At 44.8% G+C, this 27,988-nt stretch overlaps 1 protein-coding gene and 1 non-coding gene across 6 annotated transcripts; one reads left to right on the plus strand and one right to left on the minus strand.

The window, feature by feature from the left end:
• Window positions 1-7,298: 7,298 nt before the first annotated feature.
• On the minus strand, window positions 7,299-27,415 carry PLPBP (pyridoxal phosphate binding protein). 5 transcript variants are annotated; one of them, XM_042983496.1, is made up of 8 exons: window positions 27,071-27,415; window positions 23,850-23,957; window positions 23,736-23,771; window positions 23,032-23,107; window positions 12,917-13,051; window positions 10,862-11,004; window positions 10,365-10,463; window positions 7,299-8,749 (listed from the first exon to the last, which is right to left on the minus strand). In XM_042983496.1, the coding sequence occupies exons 2-8, from the start codon at window positions 23,898-23,900 to the stop codon at window positions 8,618-8,620; spliced, it is 672 nt and encodes a 223-aa protein (XP_042839430.1). In that variant the 5' UTR covers window positions 23,901-23,957; window positions 27,071-27,415; the 3' UTR covers window positions 7,299-8,617. The 5 variants fall into 5 exon arrangements, with proteins under 5 accessions (XP_042839430.1, XP_042839428.1, XP_042839429.1 ...); XM_042983494.1 differs by lacking the exon at window positions 27,071-27,415 and adding an exon at window positions 26,454-26,530; XM_042983495.1 differs by lacking the exon at window positions 27,071-27,415 and adding an exon at window positions 26,336-26,433.
• On the plus strand, window positions 23,346-23,418 carry TRNAT-UGU. Its single transcript has one exon. It is a non-coding gene; the product is annotated as a tRNA-Thr (tRNA).
• Window positions 27,416-27,988: the final 573 nt, after the last annotated feature.

Raw genomic sequence — 27,988 nt, forward strand, 5'->3', positions numbered from 1 at the left:
TTTCATTTAATCCTCAGTGTCGCCCCCTATGGGGCTACTATATCGTCTCAGAGATGAGGACGTTGGAACTGCTCTTAACCAACTTAACGGCGGTTAAGCGACACGCATGTGTGGGCACGCGTGCATGTGAGGACAGCTGCGTGTTGGGGCTGGAGAGGGCTCATTTGGCCTCACTCCTTTCTGTGCTATGACAGAGTCCCTCAGTGGAGCAGCTGGTCGGGGAGGGAAGTCGGGCTCTCCCAATCCCCGCCCCCCCCACTCATGGTGGGTGAGGGCCTCCCCAACCCAGGGCCCAGGCTCACACATCAGCGTCCCTCTCAGCCCACGCAGCACTGAAGAAGACTGAAGAGGCGCAAAAAGCTACTTGGTGGAGAAAGCTGGCATGTGCTATTCCTGGTGGGAGGAGAGATCCAGATAAGCCTGGGGTATTTCGGGTCCCCCCATGCAGGGGGACAGGGCCAGCTGGGGGCTGGTGAGGCTGAGGACTGGGCTCTCCCTTTGCAAGGCATGTGGCAGGGGGCCCAAGGTTGAGGCAAACCTCAGACTTTGTCTAGAGCTAAGCTTGCTTCCAGCCCTCACCGCTATTTATAAAAATTATTTTTATCAAAGTAATGCACACAGATGGTTAAAATATGAAATCTCATGGAAGCGCTTGTAATGAAAAGGAACAGTCCCCTCCCAAACCAGCTCCCCAGAGGCGGCTTTCACCCGGTTTGCTTTTAGTTCTATGCTCTCTGTTGATGAAGCCACTGAGGGAGGTTTTTAGTCCCCTGGGATGGGGGGGGGGGGGCGTTCCTCTGGCTGAGGGTGGCTTTGCAGGTTCAGCTTTCAGGAGCGCCCCCAACAGCTCTCCACCGGATGGAGCTGCCTTCAGGCTGGTGGCTCTCCATAGATTTTCAAACCTGGTTCTCTGGGTCACTGTTACCCTCTCCCAGCACCATGGCCTGTCCCCGCAGGTCCCTCTGGCCCACTTGGAGTGTGTGGGAAGCCCCTCCAGTCGCGGGGAGCCTCATTAACACACATCTATGGCTGAGCCTCAGCCTGGCAGGTTGGGCTTGTAATCTGCATGGGACCCCAATTCCCTGAAGCAGCTGTCCTCTTGGTGCCTTGCTGGCCATGGGGGATTTCTGGGCTGGCCCTTTGGCCTTTGTCTCTCTTATCTCCCTCTGCTTCTTTCCCTCTCTGTGTCATTTCTTCCTCCTTTCCTTTCCTGTCCACTTTGTGCACCCTAAACCTCTCCCCCACCCCACCCCCCTGGACGGTCAAGGTCAGACTTCCGTGCAGGAGATGAGGCTCTATTCCCTAAGACCTGTCAGGCTGCCTTGGGGCCCTGGCAGGCCTGTGGCCATGGAGGGGGAGGTTGGGAGAGACATCGAAGGAGGAGCCCCCTCCCTGGGCCTCCCTCCTGGGGACTGCGCTCAGGGAGTTTGGGTGTGTCACTGGAGTCTCAGTGCCCCGGGTGTGTGAGCCAGAGTATCTAGTTTTGGTTTCACTCGGGGCTGATTTGGCTGTTTTTCTGCCCCAGTCCCTAGCTGGGTCTTTGGTTTAAAGCTATGGGGAAGGGAAGCGAAGGCTTGGGTGTCCGGATTGGGCAGCCTGTTAAGGGGAAGTGGGGCCTCTTAACCTCCCTGTGTCCAGCTTCCTCATGTACTCAGTGAGATGCCCATGAGGGCAGCTGGTTGCGGGCGCTCAGGAGTTAGTTGCCTCTTGGATGGTCTCCCTTCCTCCTCAGCCTTAGAGGATCATGTTTCATTTATGAAGGAAGGCAACAGTTTTCCCGACAGCCCTTATCTGCTGGGTCCATCAGGACTCCACCCCGGTTTTCCATGGAGATTCAGGCAGAACGCAAAGCCCAAGCGGGCTGGGTCCAGCACAGGGACACTAATGTCTACTGAGATTTTACTATGTGCCAGGTTCTGTATATAGCGTTTTACACGCTGGATCGCATTAAAAAATACGCATCCTTGATTTTTTTATGTTTAACTAGTCTCTACACCCAACGTGGGGCTTGAACTGACGACCCTAAGATCGCGTTGATGCCTTAATCACATTTAAACTTCACAACAACACCAGGAGGCAGTCATTCTTCCTATCACCTTGGGGCACCTGGGTAAGTGGCCAACTCTTGATTTTGGTTCAGGTCATCATCTCATAGTCATGAGATCGAGGCCTCCCCCCCTCCCTACCTTAAGTGCTCTGTCTCTCTCTCAAAAAAGTTTAATATCACTACTATTTACAGATGAGGAAACTGAGTCACCAAGGAGGTTAAGTCTTTGGCCGAAGGGAATTTGACTGGTGAGGAACAGATGTGGGAGTCAAACCCAGACAGACTGGTGCCAGAGTCTTGGAGCAAGCATTTTGGCTCTGTGCGTGCGTGCGCGCGCGCATGGGTACACACGTGTGCATGTGTGTGTGCCTGTGGGCAATAGCTGCTCCCCACCCCTGGCGTGGGCCTTCTCATTTCACTTCTGCAGCTCTTCTCCCTGTGAGCATGTTCCTAAATGAAATGCATAATGTCCTTTTGATGCCTGGGCTCCTTGAAGTAGACACAGTGAGAGCCCTGTTCCTCCGTCGCTGCCCGCCCCCCTCCCCCACCCTGCCACCGCTCCAGGCTTGGGCGTCAGCTCAGGGCTCTCAGGGGCACAGTGGCTGCCAGATTGGCCTGGGCCTCACAGGTGAACAGAGCCATACTGTGGACAGCCTATGCCACGGCCGAGACGCACAGTCTGGGAGAAGGCCCGTGACCAGGCACACAGACCCAGGCCCAGGCAGAGGAAGAAGGTGGCTCTCACATGCATCCCAAACCTGGACCTTTACAGTCCCTGCAGGCCCCAAAGTCCTCACACCGTCAGCAGCAAGGTCAAGTAGGAAAGCAAAGCAGGGACCCTGAGAGACCTCAGCTTTGAGGTTCGTGCCCTCACCTGCAGGCAGTTTGTGGGGCAAAGGTGATGAAAGGGATCAGAGGCCAAGGTGAGTAGAGACAGGATGCAAAGAAGGAAAAAAGGGGAGACAGGGAGAGGGCTGGGCTCACCCAGAGGCCCCCCCCAAATGGAGGGACACCCGCCCTCTTTCTCAGGTGGAGGAGATGCCCCTCTTCGGAAGCCAGCAGGAGGCAGGAAGGCTGTGCCCCACTAGGGTGAGACCAAGCGGGCTGGGCTGTCTGGTATGGAGGTGTCTGTGGGGAGCCCTGGGGGATCAGCGGCAGCCCCTCCAGCCTGAGGCCCAGCTGGTAATCTCTTCCCCGGGGGCCAGCCGCCCCAGCTGAGGAAAGCTGTTGGCGGAGGCTGCCTCTGCGGATCCTGGCTTTATCTTCCCCACACATTGAAACCATCAGGCCCTCCGACTGCAGCCTGCCTGGCCCTGTCAGCTAGAGACACCGCGCTTTCATCCAAACCAGACCTTCCCTCCTCTGGTTCCCCCCACCCCCCCCCCCCCACCACCGGGGCAGGGGGCAGTGAGCACAGCCTCACTCGTGCCCCCCTGGAGCCACTCTCAGAACTTCTTAACTAAAAGTTAAGATTTTGCTCTCCTCTCTGAAATGTTTACGAGGCCACCTTCCATGCTGGGCCCCTTGCTCCGCCCTCATTCTCCAAAGGGAATTTTAGTCGATGCTGCAGAAAGCGGGAGTTCTGGGGGCCCCCGAAGCACCAAGCTGCTCCATGAAAGCAGCGAGTGAACACTCTTCAGCGCTGCTTGTTCTGGGGAAGCCAAATCAGAGGCAAACCCTGAATTCCTCTTGCTCACGGCCAATAAAAACCTTGCTTCAGTGCCGGCTTCCTCTGCTGAAATCAGATATCCTAGTAATAAACAAGTCTGAAAGGCAGGGAAAGGCTCTTGCTTCTTTTTTCTGATTAGTTTTTCTTCCCTTTAAAAAAAGTTTTCTCCTATAACAGGACGCCTGCCCCAGAAACTTGAGCCCCGAATTGTGCCCTCTCCTGCCCCTGTACCCCCACCCCTTACCCTCTGGGTTTCTGCCGGCGGCGAAGGGTGGGGCCTGCCTTCCCCAACACTAGGCCACTAGGTGGCTGAGCTCAAAGTCAAGTCAAAGGGTCTTGGGGAGAAGGGTCTTTGCTGCGGGGGGAGTTGACTGCCAGCTTACAGGGAGAGCTGGGTTCTCAGCCTTCCGCTGCAGGTGGCGGTAAGCATTGGGAAAGTGAGGCAGGAGAGGTTGGGACCACTTTTTTCCCCCCTGAAGACAGTCCTTCTGAATCTCTCTCGGTGCATCACGGGGCCGTAAAAAGCCCAGCACTGTGGATTCTGGTGTTGAGGGCACAGGTGAGAAAGCCAGACAAAGTGCATCTCTGATGAGAGGGGCTCGTAGGGCAGAGGACTTGGAGTTTCCCTTCCTGGGGTTGTCCTCGCCTGGGCTCCCCTTCCTGTCCTTGTCCCTTCCCAGGGTAAGCCGTGTCTGCACACGTGGCCTGCTGTGGAGCGCCCTCCCCTACGTGCTGACATCTCTTCTCTCCCCTCCCTCCCCCAAATAGGTTTTTAAGTGACTTTGCTGTCAGAGATGCTATTCTGTTTGTTTTTCCTTCTGACACTATCTCTCTGGAGAGTTTCTGGTCAAGAGAATTATGTCGAGGCGGCAGATTGCAAAAGGATTGCGCCTAATGGGGAACAGACAGACAAGACACCTTTCAAGTCCAGCCAAGTTTTCCCCCCTCTTTTTCTCTCTCCCAACTTCTCATCTTCCCTTCTTGGCTTCAAAGTTGGCCCTGGTTTGTGCTAGTTTCTTCGGTACAGCTGGCGAGTAAGGTCACACATTGATTTTATTGTGGAGATTGGCAGCTGGGTCAAGCTTTGCTGCGGAGTCTGAGAGCCTCAGGGCGGCGCTGAGCTGGGGCGCCTGGGCGGGGTGGGGAGGAGTGGGGGGGAGGTGCTGGCAGGGGGCGCACGGAGCCCCGGAGTGCAGCTTAGGAAGGCACTCAGGCACCCAAGGAGTGGCTTCTGCTCCTTTGTGAGCTCGGAAAACCTATTTGAAATACAAGAAAGGTACCCAAAGCCCCCTCCCCTTTGTCCCTAGCATATTCCATTTTAAATGTTCATCTGTGCTGGACTTTACCAGGCAAAGAGTGTTAGCTCTGAGGTCTCTTGCACCCTTGAAGTGATTAAAGGACAGGAGGTGAAGTTCAAGGGCCCCCTACGTTGTGTAGAGCCCCTCAACAGCACGCGGCCACGGCCATGGCGGATGCCCATTGATGAAAACTGGCTGGAAAAGGAAGCCCTTTTCTTTTTTACCTATAGGCTTCTTGCAGGGAGAGGGCAGATTAGTACAACTTCTTGGTGGACGGTTTGGATTCTTTTGCCCTTAGTCATGAGGCTGATGTAATAGCAATTCGACTGATTTCATGGTAAAGACGGTCACAGTTCCCACAGCAAATCAGTTCCAATTGCACCACTGACGACATCCACCCTTATCACAGCCCTTCAGGAATTGGTGGGCGAGTCCTTCCTGTGCAGAGCTTTGGTGGGAAGCACGGGGCCACTGCTTTTCAGAAGGAAAGAAGTGCCTTGGGTTTTAAGAATGTCCCATTTGACCTCATTCCCCCATGTAGCCGTGGGGAACACAATTTCCTGCCAGTCTGGCTCAAAGGGGAAAAGGGCACTGCTCTGCACGACCCAATCTGGGCCTCGCGGCCCATGGGATAGTTTGAATCTGGGCGGGGGTGGGGGGGTGTGGAGATGTGTGTTAGGGAAACAGGATGACAGAAGGGAGAGGCTGGGTTCCACTCAGGCTGGGTTTAATTCTCTCCTCCCTGCTCATCCTCACTGCTTGTGGTTTCAGAGTTTGTTCTGCATTAAAGATGTGTCAGTTTTCCACAACTGCAATAGACTAAAAGCATACAGTTCTTTAACGGGAATACGCTTCTCTTAACTGAAACCTATAGATCTAAGAATATGCCGCTTACCAATCATTATAAGCCTGCTCTGGACTGGGAATCAAGAGCCCGGAGTTTATTTCTTACTCTGCCACTGACCCACTCTACCCTCAGAAGAGTGTGCAGAGGGGCACCTGGGTGGCTCAGTTGGTTAAGTGTCTGACTTCTGCTCAGGTCATGAGCTCACGGTTCATGAGTTCGAGCCCCGTATCGGGCTCTGCGCTGATGGTGTGGAACCTGCTTGGGAGTCTGTCTCTCCTCTCTGACCCTCCCCAATGTCTCTCCCAAAATAAATAAACATTAAAAAAAAAAAAAAAAGGAGTGCAGAACCTTCTCTGGGACTCCGCACTCTGTCCACAAAGGGACACCACCATGTAGCCTAAATTATCCTACCAACTTCTGTGAGGGCAAAATGAGAGAATATAGGGGAGAGCACTCTATGTGCCTGGAATGTTTAGAAAGCAGAGTATGATTCGAGCAATAGAGATGCAGTAGCTGGAAACTAGGAGGAAGTTTTCCAGGACAAAGCCTTGCGGGCTAATTGGGAGCCTCTGAGCATCCAAACCTTCTGAGGCAGACACCGGCCCTGGCAGCTGGTGGCACAGAGGATGCTAGGCTGAGTGGTGGGTCAGCCCCGAACAGCATGCTGTGGGGACCCGGGAAACTTGCTGGGGATGCTATCACTGATCTGATGAAAATCTGGGAGTGTTCTACCTGCTGCCTGTCACGTGTAACAAAACCAAAGTCACAATTTTGTTCAATTTTCTTTCCGCTGTGGGTACACTGGACAGACTTACCGTGGTTTCCCTTTCCTTATCTGCATTTGATCAGGCCCTGGCTCGCCTCTTTCATTGTTCTCAATCTCTAGGCACAATCCAGAGAGTTCTTTATTAAGCTTAGTTAGACCAGTTCCCCTCTCCCAAAGTGCTCCACGGCCACAGTCAGGCCACTAGCCCAGGTAGCAAAGAAATGAGGCATCTGGAAGAACCTAGCAGCGCCGCAAGAGTCAGTCACATCACTTGGAAAAATCGTGCTCTTTGGCCTCCACTCCTGCTCTCTGAAGGGGTGAGACTAAGGGTGAGGGGCCCCTCCCAGGAAATTTGCTGAGCTGGGAACCCCAATGCTTGCCCACAGGTTAGCCAATGTCGCCATCTAGAGGCCACTTAGAATACAGGTTCTTGCAGTAAGAGGTTAGTAAGCTCTTGATTTTGGTAATTCCTAAAATGCCAACATTTCCTTTTCTTGCCTTTAGAAGTTCAGAATTGCTCTCTCATCCACAGTGTGGCTTTGGCTGCATCTGGGACTTAAGGGAAGTCCTCCCCTGAAGCCAGGCTGGCACAATGTCAAGTGATGGGCACAGCTGCTACCTGTTGCTTCCAATGCCCCGCTCCTGTTAATACTCACTCGTTACACAGGGTCATAAAAAATAAATCTTTTAATTGCTTTGTAATTGGCACAGATGGTATAATTCAAACTCACATTTTTATTTACTAGACTCTGAGACATGTTATAGCTCTGACTGAAACAGTGCAGGAATCATAATGGTTTAAGTTTTACAAAATTACATTCAGCAACAGCAGCATCATGTTCTGAAAGTTATTTCATAAAATGAAGACTGGGGCTTGAATAAATAAGGAAAAAAACATCTAGAAAATAAACCACCCAGACGGAAGTCATCTGTTATGGATATCTGAGAATTGTGCTTTCTGGTGTTTGAAGACCTTGCTGCTACTTTATTAACAATCAAGAAGTTGCCAAATTCTGGCTTATATATATAGCAGGGCAGTGGGGACGAGGAAGGGCTTTAGAGGTGCCTGGAAAATGCTCTGCAGGAACAGGAACCTCAAAGCCAGGTCTTGTTGGAACTGTGGGCCTGAAATGGCCTTAAAGGAGTTTCTGGGGAGCTACACTCACTGTGGGGCTGGTCTTTGAGGCTGCCTAGAGATTGAGAAGGAGTCACTGGCCTTTGAGATAAGAAATCACCATTAAGAGGATTAGAGTGGAGAACAAATCATAGCATTTAATTCTCATTGAGGAGAGCCCTGTCTCTTCAGGAGGATATTCGAAAGGCCCAAGTCCCTTTAGGTTACCCCTGCAGTTTTCAGGGTCCACAGGGACCACCGAGGTAACCAAAGACATAACCTCTGATCATTGTGATTTGGGTTTGCAGCACTACCTTGAGCCAGCTCCTGAAGTTACCTGCACTGTCATTCCAGAGTAGGGACAAATATTTACTGAGTGGAGTCAAACCTGGGCGCAGAAATCACTTTGCCCCAGAGCAGCAAAGGTGATTACTCAGTAGGGGGTCTGCATGAAGGGACTTTCCATTAATGTGGATGACAAATGGGAATCCCTCTCACTTTGGTGATTATAGGCATGAGTGACCACATTTTAACCTGGGGAAGGCATTTGTGGGTTGGTTGGTGCTCCTGGGCAGGATTCAATACTGAACTCGATTCCTGGCTACTGATTTGATACCTGTTTTGCAGAAATGTCTGGATTTCTCAAACCCAATCCAAAGCCACTACCTGAAGTGAGCTTCTTATGTCAGATCCTAAGTACACACGGTTCCCATCAACACCCACAATCATTAGCGCGCTCTCTCCAGGTCACAAGGAGAGCATGGCTGTGCTGTGACACGGGGAATACCAAAATGGAGACCAGGTAAGTGCATAGTTAGTGTTCCTGGACAGGCCCACGGGCCACGGGCCACGAGCCACGGCTGGCTGTGCCTGGGCTCAGTGTGCCTGGGCCACCTCCACTGGGGCCTTCAGGTCAGCTGGGGACTTGTCCAGGGCAGGTTTCTTGGAGTAATCTCGCTCTCCAAAAATGGTGCTTCCTATTCGGACATTCGTAGATCCTACTTCAATCTGTGGGAAAGAAGAGAGAGTATCAAGGGCTGAGTTTAAAATCATGCAGCAAATGCTGAAGTCCCGCCTCTCGTTCTGGCTTTGGAGGGGCTTCTATGAAGAACAAGGCTGAGGCAGCTGAAGAGGGGTGCAGGGCAGGGGTTCCCTTTGGGACAACAGCACCTCCGGGGGTGTGTTTAAGAAGTCAGGATTTCCTTGGCTGTCACAGTGACTAGGGGACATGACTGCCATGGAGTTGGGGCTGTTAAGACGTGTCACCCTGTGTGACTGAGACACAGTGGCACAACGAAGGGTTATCTGACAGCCCACACCCCTTTCTAACGTTCCACTGTCAGAAGAAAAAACCTCCCAGTAATTGTTTGAGCACGGGACCGAATTCCAGTTCACTTATAAACACAAAGCATTTTTGCACCGTTTTGATATATATGATTTTCCGAGACTGCAACTACTGGATACACACAGTGAGGTTGACACTTTAGTTTTTAGAACTTGATCAAGTTATTTACTGTTCCAGAGCCACACACCTCTCTCAGCATATAGTTACAGCTGTTGTGAATCTACCCGTAAGATGAACTCCAGACTATTTCATTAGGACTCACTGTCACACATCCATGCCCAAACATTTATACAGTGCGATGCTTTTTTAAAAAATTACAGTTTAGGGGCCTTTGGCTGGCTCAGTCGGTACAGCGTGTGACTCTGGATCTCAGGGTCATGAGCTCCAGCCCCACAGTGAGTGTAGAGATTACTTAAAAACAAAGAAAGAAAGAAAAATAAATTAAACTATAATTTTAAAAAGTCTATTTAAAAAAAAATTTTTTTTTTAATGTTTATTTATTTTTGAGACAGAGAGAGACTGAGCACGAATGGGGGGAGGGTCAGAGAGAGGGAGACACAGAATCCGAAGCAGGCTCTAGGCTCCGAGCTGTCAGCACAGAGCCCAACGCGGGGCTCGAACTCGTGAACCACAAGATCATGACCTGAACTGAAGTCGGACACTTAACTGACTGAGCCACCCAGGTGCCCCTGAAAAGTCTATTTTTGAGAGCGCGCACGCGCGAGAGAGTGAGCCAGGGAGGGGCAGAGAGAGAGGGAGACAGGATCCAAAGCAGGCTCTGTGCTGTCAGCACACAGCCCAGACTCACGAACCATGAGATGGCAACCTGAGCCAAAGTCGGATGCTTAACCGACTGAGCCATCCAGGTGCCCCAAAAATAAAGAAAGAAAAATAAAAATTGAGCTATAATTTTTAAAAGAGTTTATTTATTTGTTTTTAAGTAATCTCTACACCCACCATGGGGCTTGAACTCACAACCCAGAGATCGAGAGTCGCATGCTCTAGCAACTGGGCCAGCCAGGTGTCCCTTCTGATTTTTCTTTAGAATCCCCTTAGGGAATTAGATGGAGTTTAGGAGAGTTATGTGTCAGGCTGTAATTTCTATACATCTCATTTCAGAAAAGAAGGGGGTGGGGGATGTTGGGACAGTTGAGGGCCACTGCTGTTGGCTGCTCTATTGCCATGATGAGGCGTTTCAAAGCTTTCTCCAGCAAACATTGCTTTCCTGCGGCCTTTCGGGCCCTCCCCTTGGGCGGACAGGGCAAGGAGGACACTTACCGCATGCTGGAAGTCCATGGACATGCCCATACTCAGCTCAACCTGCTCAGTGGGGACGTTGAGCTTTTTACACAGCTCCTCTCGGAGGGACAGTAACGCCTAACAGAAGGACAAGTGTCACATTATTTCCTCCTGCCTTCTCCAAGGGTGTCTGAGAGTGGCTGAATCTGAACATCTCTGACAAAGACTATTGGTTCTTCGTGGTTTCAAGCCCTGTCCAAATTTCCAGAAGTTACCTAAAGTTTTTTAGCAAATGCTCCTACTTTCAAAACAGTGATCAGTCACTGGAAAGGAGGAAAAGAGCTCATTTTCTCTAGAGACTGTGTTTTAGCCAGGTTCAAGGGGAGTTGAGGAGAGTTCAGAAGAGGGTCATAATACCCAACAGGCAATATCTGGGAAGGCTTTCAACTTTATTACAACAGCCAGCCCTGCAACAGCATTTTGTTCAGATGCTTCTCTAGTGCATGAGCAATCCCGCCATCCTTGGACCCCAGTACCTGGAAATCTGGGTTTGGTCCTTGACTAAGATCATGTCCAAAGCTTCCTATGGTCATCAGCCCCACGAACTCCAGGCTGGGGCACTTGGCATTTATGTGTTCCACCATGGCTACTGTCTCTGAAGGCAAAAGGCCATGTTTACCTTCACAAAAAGAAACAGAAGACACTTGTACCAAAATGTTTTAAGTAGCCAGAGGAAGGCTCAGTTTCCATCCCTTCCTTGTAACAGAGGAGGTGACTCTCGGACAAGAGGACTTCTTAAAAAACACATATCCTCAAGTCCTAAAGAGTAACCTAATTTTTGAGGTCTTTGTCTATGTTGCTTCCCTTCTGAATAATAACCATCTGAATCTCAGTGATATGAGCCGAGAACAGCTAGAGTACAGGGAAAAGAAAAAACACTGCTTTTCTTGGGACACCAACAAGACTCACATTGCCAAACACCAGATTTATCTGAGGATTCTTTTCCTAGTTCTGGTATTTCTACAGTTTCATTAATTTATTAGAATTGTAAACATTTTAAATTATTACTTTTTTAAATGTTTATTTATTTATTTATTTAGTTAGAGAGTGCAAGTGGGGGAGGGACAGAGAGAGAGAGAGAGAGAGAGAGAGAGAGAGAGAGACAGAGAATCCCAAGCAGGCTCCATGCTGTCAGCACAGAGCCTGATGAAGATTATGACTTGAGGCAAAATCAAGAGTCAGACTCTCAATCGACTAAGCCACCCAGGTGCCCCAAGACTGTAAACATTTAAAAATAAAGTATCTATCACACGGGTTTCACTATATATTTTCAAAATTTAATTGAACTTGCCAATTAACAACTAGAGGAGGAATCTGCAGCAAATGATTATTTGTTATGCAGTTATAAGGAATATTGATATCCTCTTTCCCTCATTTATCAAATGGAGATGCTAAGAACATTCACTTTAATCTTTAACTACAGCAAATTATAGCTAATTACCAAGAAATGATGTCACAGACTTGACCTGAAGTCAATTTCAGATTTACCTATATTGGTAATGTAAGATATAATCTAGGTATGTGTAGAAATAATGACAATTATTAAAATTTACAGAACACTTCTCTGCCAGGTACACATGCCAAGTCCTAAGAGCCTTTCACTTAATACAGTAACTACGAAGTAATAAGTACTCTTACTATCCCCCTTCTACAGATGAGGAAACTGAGGCACAGGAAAGCTAAGTACCTTTTCCAAGGTCATACAACTAGAAACTGTGCAACTGGGATTTCAGTCCGGGAAGCCTGACCTGAGGGCCCATCTAGAAAATAGTCTTGGCACTGTGCTCCTTCATATTACGGTTTGATGAACACTGGTCTGATGGTCGTAAGGAAACGACTAATCTGTAAACACTCAATCAAGTGGCTAACAAGTGAGATGGGTGGGGTTCTATGCCAACAGCTTTGCCCGCATTAAGACTTATAATCCTTACAACACCCTCTGAAGTAGGCATCATTATGACAGCACTGTCCACCAGGGAAACTGAGGTACAGAGAGGCTAGGTAACTAACCCACAGTTATGACGGACAGTGCTGGAGGTCAAACCCAAGATCTGATTTCAAAGCTCCTGTTCTGTTCACTAGGTTACAACGTTAACGCAAGCCCCTTGAAGGTATTCATTAATGGGTGCTCACGGGATTTTCTTCTGTTCTCTCCCAAGATAATGCTAAGTAAATTTTTTTTAACACTGGAGAAGTGTTATACAGGTAACTATGCCGTCTCTTTTAGGAGTGATGGTGACTTTTGGGAATTTTCTGGAAATCAAAATCACAATCCCCTTCCTGACTTGTCCAATTTTGGGCCACCAAAAAATTAAGAAATAACAACCCATGATGTTATGAAAGAATTATATGTGGATGGGCTTAGATGTCACTGTGCCTTCTAGATCCTACTTACAGGCATGAAACGTCTTACTTACAGGCCCATGATTTCCTTCTATAACCTTAGCTATCAGATACTTAGGCCTGCCATTCTTGCTGACCTTCAACCATCCTAAGGGAAGAAAAATCTATAGTTAGGTCTGGTCACTTACTCTCCTCTCCACTGGTGTTAACCTGGACCATAACCTTTAACCTTTCAGGAGAACCTTTTTTCTGCCATGAACTGTTCACTTTGTCTGCCAACTTCACAGAATCCACTGTTTCCAGCATGAAGAGATTGGGCACAGCTGTAATGAGAAAGAGGCAAGGTAATTCTCTACTCGTCCCAGTGTGGCAAGCAACGCGCAACCAATATTTGACTTGGCAGATGGGAAGACAGTTTTCCAGAAAAAGAACAAGACAGTTAAGTCTCAGTTCTGCTAAGACTCACATGACAGTTTTACTAGATGTGAGTTCGGATGTCGGCCCATTGCTATCTAATCAGAGAAGATGAACAGGGGGAACGCTGACGCACCACAATCCGGCAGCATGCCAACTCTAAGAGCTTCCTGAGGGTCGGGAATTGCAGAGATTCCTAACAGCAGGCTTGATCTGACTAAATTGCAGCTCACACAGCGAGAAACAGGTCAAGATGACAATAAAGAGAGGATAACCAATGGAGGCCAAAGTGCTTCCCTGGCATGCTAACACCATGTTCTTAAACTGTGCGCTGGGGGTGCTCTCATTCAACAAGAACATCAGTACGGAGAGCTAAGGGAGATGCTGACGTCATCAAAGCCATCTTCTTTTCCAGAGATGCATGTGAAATGAAGTATTAGTCTTGCCCAGGTAAAGAACGACAAAGACAGAAGCAGCATCAGCAGCTTGCATTTATAAACACTGAAATCCCCCAGGCAATTTGCTAACTGTTGTATATGCATGATTTCTTTTTAATCTTTTTCTTAATTATTTTTTTTTATTTTTTAAAAATATTTTATTTTATTCTATTATTTAACTTTTTTAAATGTTTATTTATTTTGAGAGAGAGAGAGAGATAATGAGCAGGGGAGGGGCAGAGAGAGAGGGAGAGAGAACCCCAAGCAGGCTCTATGCTGCCAACGCAGACCCCGATGGAGGGTTCGAACTCACGAACCATGAGATCATGACCTGAGCTGAAATCAAGTCAGCCACTTAACTGACTAAGTCATCCTGGCCTCCTAAAAGATTTTATTTTTAAGTAATCTCCACACCCAACGTGGGGCTCAAACTCACAACCCTGAGATCAAGAGTCACATGCTCCTGTGACTGAGCCAGCCACGCGCCCATTTCTTTTTAATCTTTATCATGGTTCATGAAACACTATTATTACCTCCATCTTACAGATGGGAAAACTGAGGCTCAGAAAGGATAAAGTTTATTCCAGTTTACAAAATTAACAAATATTAGAGCTGTGACTTGAAATGATGGCAAACTGACTCCATATTCTTCATACTGAATTTGAGTTCAGGCTACTTCACTTAAAAACTTACATATATTTTAAAAAACAGACTGAAAGTACGCATGCTTGATGTTGGAAAAAAAAAAAAAAAAGCAGCAGCAATATAGAAGTAAAAGCAATATATGCAGTAAAAACTCCAAGCCTCTCACCCTAGAAACTATCACTATTACTGCTAGGATAAGGATTCTTCCAGATCTATTTTAGTGTATTTCCATCCAAACGAACACACACACACACACACACACACACACACACTCCCCAGACATAGAATTTCCTGTTATTTTTTGAAATAACATACAAATTGGCTCCTACTAAATGTTTTATGGGTTGCTTGCTTCCAGTTAGCAATACATGTTGGAGATTGTTTACATCAGTACCATAAATCCACCTGTACTTTTAACAACTGCATCGTTCCACAGAACAGATGATCACAATTTATTTAACATTGTTCTTGTTAATGGACATTGTTTCTTTTTTACTATAGACCCAAAGCTTACACACAGGCCTTTGCGCACATATACATGTTGCTATAGGCTGCATGAGTCCGAGAATTGAAATTACTAGTTAAAAGAGGAAGCACAATTTAAATTGTATTGGATATGAGAAATTCAAAAAAGCCCTACCATTTTAGAGTCCTCCTGGCAAAATGTGGAGTGCTCACGTACTCATGCTCTCAAAACATTGCATGTTAGCAGCTTTTTAATTTTTTTGCAAACCTGACTGGTGAAAGGTAGAATTTTTTATTGTGTTTTGCATTTCTCTTACTGAGGTTAAGCATTTTTCACTTGATTCCTGGATTTGTATTTTTTATCCTTGTAAATGACCCGTTCATTTTTCCCTATGTTTTTCTCATTGATTAAAAATATATACACATGTTTCTTTATGCATTATGGACATTAACCTCTTTTGCTTTTAAAAACTATTATTTTAATACCAATCTGTGCTTTCTTTTTGCTTTAATTTTTGTGTAAGCAAATGTGCTAGTTGTTTCTTTTATGGTTTCCAGACTTTATGCTTTATTTAGAAAGGCCTTTCACCAGCTTGAAAAAATAAAAATATTTTCCTATGTTTTCTTCTAATACTTGTTTATTTTTAAAGTTTATTTATTTATTTTGAGAGAGAGAGGGAGAGAGAGAGGAGGTGCGTGTGAGTGCGCGAGCCCTGGAGGGGCAGAGAGAGGGGGAGAGAGAATCCCAGGCAGGCTCTACACTGTCAGGGCAGAGCCCAATGAGGGGCTTGATTTCATGAACCATGAGATCACGACCTGAGCCTAAATCAAGAGTTGGACACTTAACCGCCTGAGCCACCCAGGTGCCCCTCTTCTAACACTTTCAGGGTTTTGATTTTTCACATTAGGATTCTTTAATCTAGCTGGAATTTACACTGTGAGGAAGGGAAGCTAATTTAATTATTTCTCAAATTAAAAAGCTGATTGTCTTGCTGCGTTTATTAAGTGTAAATAGTCTCTCTACTTGCCCCATACCTAGTGTGAAATAGCTTTTAAGAATAATGTAGTAGACTTCTGCTTCCTGACAAGATGGAGTAAGTACGGGGCCCAGAATGACCATTCCACCTGAACAACCAAATGGACAAAATGTGTGAAACATATATGAAACAATGGTTTACAAGACCTGTGTATCATAGAGTGAAACATAGTGATCTCTGAGACATGAGAAACACATGAAGTGACTGCCCCACCTCTCTTTCCTGGAGAGTTTCTAGAATGTGTTGCAGAAAAGGGGAAGAGAGGAAGAGCGTGGGCCTTAGAATGAGGACATGAGCTAAGAATATGGAAAGACTATGCAGCTAGAGTTCACAGGACAGAATTTGGGAGAGGAGAGAGCTGCATACAGAGGCATCACCAGTGATTTGAAAAGGGCTCCCTTCCAGAACTCAGCTGGGTATAGACTGGCACGTGCATCACCCAGGGCTGGGGAGGGAACTATTTGAAAAGATTAGAAGAAACAGTGCCTGATGTTCACAGAGGGCATGGAATAGTGCCTGTTTCCATCAGACAGGCTGGAACATTCAGGATTCATGGGGCACTGGCTAGAGTATACAGAGGGCCTTGCCTCAGAAATGGGGAATAATTAACCCTGAGCTGAGCTCTCTCCAGTCACACCAACTAATCTTAAAAGCAAGACCTAAAAAGATCAAGCTGTTCCCGAGTAACTTAACTGTGTTCCAAAAAAGCTCAAAAATATTTATAGGAATACAAAACTGACCAGCCCCCAACAAGAAAATTCACGTTTGGCTATCCTCCCCCAAAAAAGCAGGCACTGAAAGACTCAAAGAAGCAGAAAATATGATATATTAAATCAATCTATTGAAACTGTTCCAGACTGTCAAAGATGATAGAATCAGTAGACAGCACATTAAAAGTTACCATAACTGTGTGCCATCTATTAAAAAATAGAGAGAGACAGGGAAGATATTAAAAAAAAGACCCAAATTGAACTTCTAGCATGAAAACCACATGTAGGAGATGGAAAATCCACTGATGGAATTAATGGCAAATTAGACAATGCTAAAGAAGATCAGTTACTTTGAAGATATTATCCAAAATGAAACAGAAAAAAAATCATAAAAATTAAAAGGGCATTAGTGAGCTGCCGAAACACCTCAAGCAGACGAACAGGTAACCGGAGTCCCCAAAGGAGAAGAGAAGTTGTGGTGGGGAGGGAGTGGGGAGGCAGAACATATATATGAAGAAACAGTGATTGAAAATATTCTAAACTTGACGAGAACTATAAACTCCAGATCCAAGAAGCTCCATGAACCCCAAGCACAAGAAATGTGGAAAATATTACACCAGGAAACATCATCATCAAATTGCTCAAAACCAGTGATCATGAGAAAATCTTGTAAATAGCTAGAAGAAAAAAAAACACGTTACATACAGAGGAACCAAGATAAAGATGACATCCTATTTCTCACTGGAAACAATGTAAGTGAAGAGAGTGGAGTGACATCTTTAAAGTCCTGAAAGAAAAAACCGTCAAGCTGGAATTCTATAGCTAGCAAACATTTCTCTGAAAAATAAAGGTGAAGGTGCAAACAGTTCAACGGACAAGAATGAAGCTGCACCTCTCTCTTCCTTAGGCTATACATAAAAATGAATTCAAAAAATCCCCAAAGTGAGAGCTAACACTATAACACTCTTAGAAGAAAACAGGAGTAAATCTTGGTGACCTTGGGGGCACCTGGTTGGCTCAGCTGGTAAAGCATGTGATTCCTGATCTCTGGGTCGTGACTTCAAGCCCCACATGGGGCATAGAGATTATTAAAAAAAAAAATCTTTGTGACCTTGGATTTCCTAGCTATAACACCAAAAGCACATGCCACACACACAAAAAAGAGACAAAGTACACTAAATGTACTTTAAAATGTCCATTTTACATTAAAGTGTACATGAAAATGAAAAATTTCTGTGCTACAAATGATACCATAAAGAAAGTCAAAAGACAATCCATGGAATGGGAGAAAAAAATCTGCAAATGATATATATCATAAAGGCCTGGTACCTAGGATATATAAAGAACTTTTACAACTCAATAATAAAAAAACCCAATTAGGGGCGCCTGGGTGGCTCAGTCGGTTAAGTGTCTGACTTCGGCTCAGGTCGTGATCTCGCGGTCCGTGAGTTCAAGCCCCGCGTCAGGCTCTGCGCTGACTGCTCAGAGCCTGGAGCCTGTTTCGGATTCTGTGTCTCCCTCTCTCTCTGACCCTCCCCCGTTCATGCTCTGTCTCTCTCTGTCTCAAAAATAAATAAACGTTAAAAAAAAAAATTAAAAAAAAAAAAACCAATTAAAAAATACACAAAAGATTTGAATAAACATTTCTCCAAAGAAGATGCACAAATGCCAATAAGCACATGTTCAACTTCATTCGTCATTAGGGGAATGCAAATCAAAACCACAATGAGAAACCATTTCACAAATTTTTTTATTATTCCAGCTGATCTCCTTTGCTGACTTATTAGCTATAATTCTCTGTGTTATTGGTTGCTTTATTTTATTTTTTAAATAAGTTCTACATCCAATCTACACCTTGAGATCAAGTCATGTGCTCTACTGACTGAGCCAGACAGGCGCCCCTAATGGTTGCTTTAAAGTTGAACTTATGCATAGTCTACCTTAAAGTGGTGTTATACTACTTCATATATAGTTTAAGAACCTTATAATTGTGTACTTCTATTTCTTAACTTTCCATTCTGTATGCTATTGTTGCAATGCATTTTGACTTTTTCATATGTTATAAATCCCACAATACATAATTATTTTTGTTTATATAACATATACTAATAAAACAATAGATAAAAATTATTGAAACTAAAAGTAGTTCTTTGAGAAGACTGATAAAACTGATAAACCTCTAGCCAGATGGATTAGGGGAAAAAAAAAAGAGAAGACACACATTACCAACATCAGGAATCAGCTGACATCACTACAGAGCCTACAGATATTAAAAGGATAATAAAGGAATATTACAAACAACCTAATGCTCACAAATTCATTATTTTTTTTATTGCTTATTTATTTTTGAGAGAAAGAGAGAGTGCAAGAGTGTGGGAGAGGGGCAGAGAGAGAGGGAGACACAGAATCCGAAGCAGGCTCTAGGAACTGAGCTGTCAGCACAGAGCCCAGCATGGGGCTCGAACTCCCAAACTGCGAGACCATAACCTGAACTGAAGTCGGATGCTTAACCAACTGAGCCATCCAGGTGCCCTATTAAATTCATTACTCTAGATGAAATGGACAAACTCCTTGAACCTTGAAAGCTCACCCAAGAAAAATCAGATTATATGAATAGTCTTAAATCTATTAATAAAATTGAAACTACAGTTAAAAACCTTCCCACAAAGAAACTCCAGGATTCACTGGTGAATTCTACTAAGCAGTTAGGAAAGAGACAATACCAATTCCACACAAACTCTACGAAAAGACTGAAGGGTTGGGAATACTTCCCAACTCATTCTGAGGACAGCATTATCCTGTTATCAAATCTACAAAAAGATATTATAAGAAAGGAAAACTACAGACCAATGTCCTTTGTGACTATAGATGCATACACTTTTTTTTAAGTTTAGTTATTCGTTTTTGAGAGAGAGCAAGAGAGGGGCAAAGAGAGGAAGAGAGGGAGAGAGGGAGAGAGGAGAATCCCAAACAGACTCCACACTGTCAGCACAGAACCCAATTCTGGGCTTGAACCCATGAACCATGAGTTCATGACCTGAGCCAAAACCAAGAGTTGGGTGCTTAACTGACTGAGCCACCCAGGCGCCCCTAGATGCAAACATTCTAAACAAACTTAACAAATCAAATGCAACATTATAGTAAAAGGATAATACTGCATGACCAAGTGAGCTCATCCCTAGTAATATAGGAGTGGTTTAACAATAGAAAATCAATAAATGTAATTCAACATGTTAATAAACTGAAAGAGAAAAACTGTAGGATCATTTCAATGGATGCAGTAAAAGCATTTGACAAAATCTAACATCTACTCTTGATAAAGCCTCTCAGCAAATTAGGATTAGAAGCGAAATTTCTCCTTCTGATAAAGCACATCATGAAAAACATGCATGTACACTCTTAGCCCTTCTACTCAACATCGTATTGAAGGTATTAGCTAGTATAATATGGCAAGAAAAAGAAATAAAAGGCATCCAGATTGGAAAGGAAGAAGTAAATTGTCTTTGTTCATAGATAACATAATTGTCTACGTAGAAAATTATATGCAATCTGCAAAAAAAGCTACTAGAATAAGTGAGTTTAACAAAGTTGCAGTATACAAGATGAATATACAAAAATCAACTGTATTATATATTAGCAACACACAATCAGAAATTAAACAGAATCAATAACAGTAAATAGATAGCATCAAAATATAAGAAAAACAAAGATATAAATCAGAAAAAAGATGAAGAAAACCTGCACAATGAAAACTACAAAATATTACTGAGAGAAAATAAAGAAGACCTAAAGAACTACTGAGCTGTACCTTGTTAATGTGTTGGGAGGTTCAATATTTTTAGTATGTCATTGTTCCCCATATTGATCTATAGATTCAATACAATCCTAATTCAAATACCTGGCAGGGCTTTTGATATATAACATATATATATATATATATATATATATATATATATACACACACACACACACACATATATATTTATACATGTATATATATTTATATATGTATATATATTTATATATTTATATATAAAAACATATGTATATAACATACATAACATATATTTATATATATAAAACATATATATAACATACATATATATAACATACATATATATAACATATACATATATATATATATATATATATATATATATATAAAACAAATATATATATATTTGGTAGAAATGGACAAATTGGTTTATATGGAAATGGGGAGGATCTAGAATAGCCAAAATGACTTTGAAAAAGAACAAAGCTGGGGGCTAACAGTACTCCATTTTAAGAATTATTATAAAGCTCCATGAATCAAAATATCATGCTTTCAGTGTAAAAGTAGATAAGTAGATCAGTGGAACAGAGTACATAGTCTAGCAATAAACTCACAGATAATCGATTTTTGATAAAGGTACAAAGGAATGCAATGGAAAAAGGACGGACTTTCCAACAAGTAGTGTTGGAACAATTAGATATTTATATGCAAAAAAAACCCCCAGAAAACCAAAAGAACTTGGAATCATACCTTGCACCACATACAAAATTAACTCAAAGTGAATAATGAAGCTTAATATAAAACTGAACACTATAGAACTGCTAAGAGAAAATCTGTGACCTGAACCATAGAGAAATATTTTTTAGACACAACACCAAAAGCACAGTATTGATAAACTGGGCTTCATTAAATTAGAAACTTGGGCCCTTCAAAAAACACTGTTAAGAGAAGGAAAAGACAAGCAACAGAGTGGAAGAAAACACTTGCAAAGCATGTATCTGATAAAGGACTAGTCAGAATATATAAAGAATTCTCTTGTCTTAAAAGTAAAAAAATCCAATTAGAAAATGGCAAAAGACTTCAACAGACACTTCACCAAAGAAGATAAACAGATGCAACCATGTGAAAAGATGTTCAACATCATAAGCCATTAAGGTAATGCAAGGACACTACCACATACCTACTAGAACGGCTAAAATTAAAAGACTGTGTTAAGTGTGGGCAAAGATGTGGAAGAACTTGAGCACTGCTTGTGGGAATGTACGACGGCACATCCACTTTGGAGGATGGCTTGGCAGTTTCTTAGAAAGTTAAACATACATGATGATGGGTACAGGGTTTCAGTTTTGAGAGAGGAAAACAGTTCTAGAGGATAGAAAGTAGTGATGGCTGCAAACAATATGAATGTACTTAATGCCTTTAATCTGAATACTTAAAAATAAAGGTGATAAATTTTATGTGTACTTTCTCAGAATTTAAAAAAAAATTAAACATATACTTATTGTGAGATTCAGCCATTCTACTCCTAGGTATTTATTTTAAGAGATAAGAAGAAGTCCATATGGGGTGCCTGGGTGGCTCAGTTGGTTAAGCGTCTGACTTCAGTTCAGGTCATGATCTTACGGTTCATGGATTCAAGCCCTGCGTTGGGGTCTGTGCTGACAGCTCTCAGCTTGGAGCCTGCTTGAGATTCTGCGTCTCCCTCTCTGCCTTTCCCCTGCTCGTGCTCTGTGTCTTTCTTCTTCTTCTCTCTCTCAAAAATAAATATTAAAAAAAAAAAAAAGAGTCCATACAAAGATGTTCATAGCAGCTTTTTTTCCGTCACTGCCATAACAATTTTATTTGTCATGGCCCCACATTAGAAGCAACCCAAATGTCCATCAGTAGGTGAATGGATAAAGCAATAAAAAGGAGTGAACTACTGATACACAAATCAACATGATGAACCTCAAAACAATTATGCTGAGTGGAAGAAGTCAGACAAAAAAAAAGTACATACTTTATATTTCCATTTATATAAAACTCTTAGCAAGGTAAACTAATCTACAGTGACAGAAAGCAGGTTAAGTAGTGCTGAAGAAGGGGAGTGGGGAGGAGCGGAAAGAAGGGGTTATTACAAAGGGCATGAGGAATCTTTTTGGGGTGATGGATGTGTTCACTATTTTGACTGTGGTGATGGTTTTACAAGTACAAACATACGTCAAAACTAATCAAATTGTGCCCTTTAAATATATACAATTTACTACAGGTCAATTATACTTCAATAAAGCTGCTTAAAAAAAATACAGGTTATTTTAGAAACCTTGAGAGAAATAAGTATTCAGTTCCTCAGACAGATCTCCACATGTCATTGTCATATGGTTAAGTTCTTTTGTAGTTAATTCTTAATTGTACTTTACTGTATATTGTGTTTTATATACAATATATACAATATATACTGTATTTGACTTACTGTATATTATTATATTTTATTTACCATAGTCTTACATCCAGAGGGAAAAGGAGAAAAATGTCTCCCTTGCCCACTTAATAATTTTATGGGATACAATTCCTTATAATTTATTTGAAAGACCACCAAATGATACCTAACACAAAGTAGGGTAGGTTTCCAAGTACATACGACCCAGTCAATGGTGAATTCATTCTATTCTTGGTATGAGGCTTTTTCCTTATACTAAGCACTAACATTTCTTTCTCCCAAAACTCCAAAACACAAACGGTGAATTAGGACTATTCTAAAAGCTGTTCTCTTTTCCACAGAAAGTAGTATAAGTAGTATGACAGAGAAATTTTGTCTTCATGTTTAGAATTTGATCTTACCCATCAATTTGTTGACATTTTGTTTCTGTAGGTGGCCAATGAAGTGCCATTTGATCTCAGGACACGAAGACAGAATCTGAAGGAAAAAAGGTAACCATGTCTGACTCAGAATTTATGAAGGCCATGCCGGCTCAAATACCTTACACACTCCCTTCTGACTTTTCATGTCTATGCAATAAACTGCTATCACCTTCTTCAGCTGGGCTCCTAAGGATACTACTACCTAAGGCTTCTGCTCTGTTCCTCTTCCTTATTCCCATCAGCTCCCTCCATCTTTTAGATATCATCCATTAAGGGCGAACTGATTATGGGGCACCTGGCTGGCTCAGTTGGTAGAGCATGCGACTTGTGATCTCAGGGTCATGAGTTCAAACCCCATGGTGGGTGTGGAGACTTCTTTAAAAAACAAAAAATGAAAAAAACCCCAAGAAAGATGAACTGAGTAAAGCTTTCCAATCTCAGAGGATCCAGGATTACAGCAAGCTCCTAAATTACCATATCCAAAAAGCTGCAAAGGAGATGACTATAGTCTTAGTTTTAATAAAGAAAGAAAATCTAGCTGAGATTTATTTGGAGCTTGAGGTGAATGGAGACATTTCTACTGCCAGTCAACCTTGCTATAAAACCCACCACCAACAAGGGTCTAACTTTCAACTGCGGAACCAAGATTAGATGCAAACTCAAGAATTCAGATATTCACTTACTTTGGGATTTGATGCTTTTTCTAGCAGTTCTTGAACCTGAAGGGTAAAAACAGAACAAGTGAGAAGCCTGGCAATCACAACTCTTCCAAAGGGAGTTTGGAAAAGGGATCTTACGTAGTTCTCCCCGAAAGTGCGCTGGCCATGACTGTAGGCTTCAATCACCATATCTGCAGGTTTGGTTTTGCTGACTGCTACCAGTCGGGGCTGGATGGCTGGGAGATCCTGCCAAGAGAGAAAGAGCCCAGTGGGTGAACGTTTAGGAATATTATTCCAGTGAGTTCTATAAGATAGACCCTGTAGGATCAGTTGGCATAGGTCTTAACTTGACATTTGGTAAGCTCCATTATTCTTATACTGGAGGGGGGACCAGTATCAAATAATGTTGATCAAATGTCTTTCAAATGCATGGCATCCAAATCTAATATGGTAGCTACTTTAATACCTAGTAAAACACAGTTCTCTCTCAGGAGACCTGGAAAGGTAAGTAAAAGCAGTATTTCTTTAACATGCGGTCTTTGACCAACTGCATCAGCATCATCTGGGTACCACTCCAGACTTACTGACTCTGAATCTTTGGGGCTGGAGTCTAAGAATTTCCTTTTTTTTTAAATTTGAGAGAGAGCACAAGTGGGGGAGGAGGGTTAGAAGGACACAGAGAGAATCTTAAGCAGGTCCCATGCCCAGCATGGAGCCTGATGTGGGACTCGATCCTATAACCCTGGGATTATGACGAGCTGAAATCAAGAGTCGGACTCTCAACCGACTGAGTCACCCAGGCGCCCCTGAGAATCTCCTTTTTAAACAAACTCTTCGGATGATGCTCTTGCATGCCAACGTTGGAGGTTTAAGAATCAGTTTGTTAAGGGAAGGCATTACTCTCTGACTAGAGGGGATACCACTTCTGGCTTCTGAAACCCCAAGATTAAATTTTGGAAACTCATTCTGGTCCTGGTATATTCAATAATATTGCCCCCCCCCCCCCCCCCCGCCAAAAGTGGCCTGTGTAGGGTAGCTATGTAATTTATTGTTCAATCTAATTAAGAACCAGCAGCAGAACTGAGGCAGGGACACCACAAACTCTGGACTGAGGGTTAGGCCCATATGACCCTCTTACGGCCATCACGTAAAGAGCAGGGCTTCCCTGAACTCTGCTGCAACCAAATCTATACAGAGGCAACAAGAGATCCACCTATCCTCACATAGCTCAGTTTTCACAGAGCCAATGATCCTCTGCAATTTTTACAGAATCACTGTATTTTCAAAGGCTCTAAGGATTCAGATCCACTAGCAAAAAGTTCCAGCTTCCTTCTGAGGGATGATGCATCACCAGCCTTTTATGAGACCATGTCATAGCTCCTAGGATTACATTGACGAATTGATGACTTCCAGAGAGAAAAGTGGAACAGGCGGCCCATCCACCTGTGGAGTTTTGCTGGGAGAACTTCCCAGAGTGATGTTTATTAGGGACATCCCTAGCTTTCCTTGGAGAATCGCCGAGAATCATAGAACATTAATGCCAAGGGTGGGCTGAAAAGGCAGTCAGAGCTCATTCCGTTGCCTAGCCAGGTGAGGAAACTCCCGGCCAGAGCAGTTGAGTGACTTAGTTCAAGGTAAGCCAAGGAAAGACTACACTGATATAGATCTTCTGTCTCCAGAAGAGCATTCTGAGTTCTGACACCATAAATGCTTGATGGGAGAAACTCTGACCTCTCTGTTCAGTTGTGTTTCACTCCACACCATTGGCTTAAACTTGCAGTGAGGGGGAGCAAAAATTCCCAGAGGAGACAAAATACATTAGAAGGGGGGGGGGGGGAGGGAATCTCCCTCTAGACTGCTTGGGATTGGATGTCAGCTCCCCTCGAGTCCAAACGTGCCATGCAGCTCTGGGGTCTCCAGAACCCGGCCCGTCCACCGTCTCTTTCACCTCCGGGTGGAGCCGACTGTTCCTGAGCACCTACTAGCAGTCAGACGCTGCCACACACGTGATCTGGGGATCTGGCCTCCTCTGGGTGCTCCTGTAGTAGACGTCTCCTCTTGTAGCCTCTGGGCACGGGACTGGCGCTGCTCCTGTCCGCTAAGGCTGTTGGCCACGACACGAGGTGGGACGGGCAATGGTCGCGCTGCTGGGGGACTGGTCATCTTCCCGGGTAGTGGATACCTTCTGCTCCAACTAAGCCAACCTCCAGAAAACCTGACAGACTCACGGCGAGGTGGCTGAGGACACCCTTCGCTAAGCGTTTTGGGGGCTCTGCAACCCGCGCCAAAGCCAAGGCGGAAGGACGGCTCCCGCCCCTCCGGGAGACCCCTCTGCGTCACCGTGACGACCCATTCCCACGCAGGTGTTTTCCCCTCCTCAAAGCAGCCGCCCACCGTCCCCACGCTGTCCCCTTCCTCACCCGCGGCCGCCGCGCCACCGCCTGCTGCACGCGCTCGTTCACTGCCCGAAGTGCGAACCCGACTCCCAGCTCCGCCGACATGCTGCCAGCTCTCCACATCCCCCGGGACGAACGCAGAGCCCCAGACCCGGGAGCCCCCCACAGGCAGAGACCACCTTCCGGTCCCGCCCAGTTCACGTCTGGTGTGACCCAATCGCAGCTCACCACTGAGTCGTCTCACCCAATCGACAACGGGCAGCGCGGGGGCGGGACGGGGGCAAGTGTGGCGGGAGGCCCCACCCCGCCGCGGCGGCCATCTTGGGGAGGTCGTCCCCGGCCTTACTGGGGACAGCCTGGCCTCGCTCTGGAGGCGGCGCTCCGGAGGCGGGGGGTGGGTGTCGGGAGGCCGGTCTGACGTGGTTCCGGTGCCCCCTCGCAAGCCTTGCCAGTCCTCCTGCCTGAGCCACGGTCCCCGTCCCCGCGGGAGCTTCTTGACGCAAAAAACGCGGCCTGTTCCGGGGTCCTGGTTCCTTTCTTAAAAGACCCACATTTTTGCCGGTCCCTGGCGTTGAGAGAGCTGTGAGCTAAGATTCCTGTGCGCGGGGACCAGGGTTCGAAGCTGCTAGAGCCGGAGACATGGCTGCTCAGATGAGGCTCGTGAGGAACCCTTAAGAGACAGAAAACAGTTTCTGAAGGAAACGGCACGATTCAATTATATGGCTATTCTTGTCATCCTTGTGACCAGTGCTGTCAAATAGCAATATGATGCGATCCACACATGTATTCAAAGAATTACCAATAGGCGCAGAAAAAGTAAGACATTTTAATGAATACTTTAAACACCACGTTAAAACCCAGTACCTCCAAGGTAAGGTTTCGGTATGTAACCAATAGGGAACCTTACTGAGATCTTTTTAAGCGTACGTAATTTACAAAACCCGGTGCAGAGTTTTGACTTACCGCATGCCCCAGTTCGGGCTATCCATTATTTCAAGAGATTGGTGACCACCTGCGGTAGCGCTGCCTTATCAGAGGGCACAGGTGGCCTTGGACCGCCTAGCATGAGCTCCGCACACATTCAGTCCAGTCTTGAGTGTCCTTATGTGTCCAGCTCTCGGCAGTGTGAAGGTCATAAACATGGCGAGGAGCCAAACAATGTAAAGGCTAACACAGTAAAATACGAAGTTTAATAGATGGTGAAATAGTAGGTGCTGTGGGTGGGTAGAGAGAATTCTGTTACGGAAAGTGCTTTTGGCTGTACTGTTTAAAGATTCTCAAACGTTTCAACTGGATGGAGTGGGACGCTATTATGTTGGAGAAAGGGCCAAAGTGCGTCCCCCAGGTTGTCTTGGGGTGACCGGGCTTACTTCAAATCTTCAGGAAATAAAGGGCAATATTCTTTCTTCTATTACCATCTCCCCAGACCCCAGGAACTGAGATAAAATTTCATATGTTGTGTTCCGGAAAATCACTTTGAGCAGAACCGAGGGTACTTGCCATCAAGAACTACTTTGGGGGAAGTTTCTGTTTACAGGTAACTGGGGGTATCTGTAAATTAGGGTTGTCAAAATGGCTCTGGACTTGATAATTTCTACTCCTGACAAAATGATAAAAATTTTAAAAATGACTAGAATAATTATTCATGGTGTGTATATAATAGACCTTTGCTCTAGAGAGATGGAGTTGAAAGGTCTGGGGCTAGGCAGCGGTCACTGGTGAAACAAAAGGGATTACAGTGATGGAGATCATGTTGAAGAGATGTATAGAGGAAGCATTGGGTGAACCTGACATAAAGTGACACGCTATTTGGAAAACATTTAAAAAACCATAAACACCTCATCAGAGCTAAAGGATGTACAATCCAGGTGATAGGTTATT

The sequence above is a fragment of the Panthera tigris genome, chromosome B1 (assembly GCF_018350195.1).
Source record: "Panthera tigris isolate Pti1 chromosome B1, P.tigris_Pti1_mat1.1, whole genome shotgun sequence".
NCBI classification, from domain to species: Eukaryota; Metazoa; Chordata; class Mammalia; order Carnivora; family Felidae; genus Panthera; species Panthera tigris.

Coding starts and splice junctions, on each gene's coding strand:
- PLPBP (XM_042983497.1), bottom strand. CDS start 26,230: ATGTGGAGAGCTGGCAGCATGTCGGCGGAGCTGGGAGTCGGGTTCGCA. Junction 13,052..23,031: donor AAATGTCAACAAATTGATGG/GTAAGATCAAAT, acceptor TTCTCATTACAG/CTGTGCCCAATCTCTTCATG. Junction 11,005..12,916: donor TAACACCAGTGGAGAGGAGA/GTAAGTGACCAG, acceptor CTTTTTGTGAAG/GTAAACATGGCCTTTTGCCT.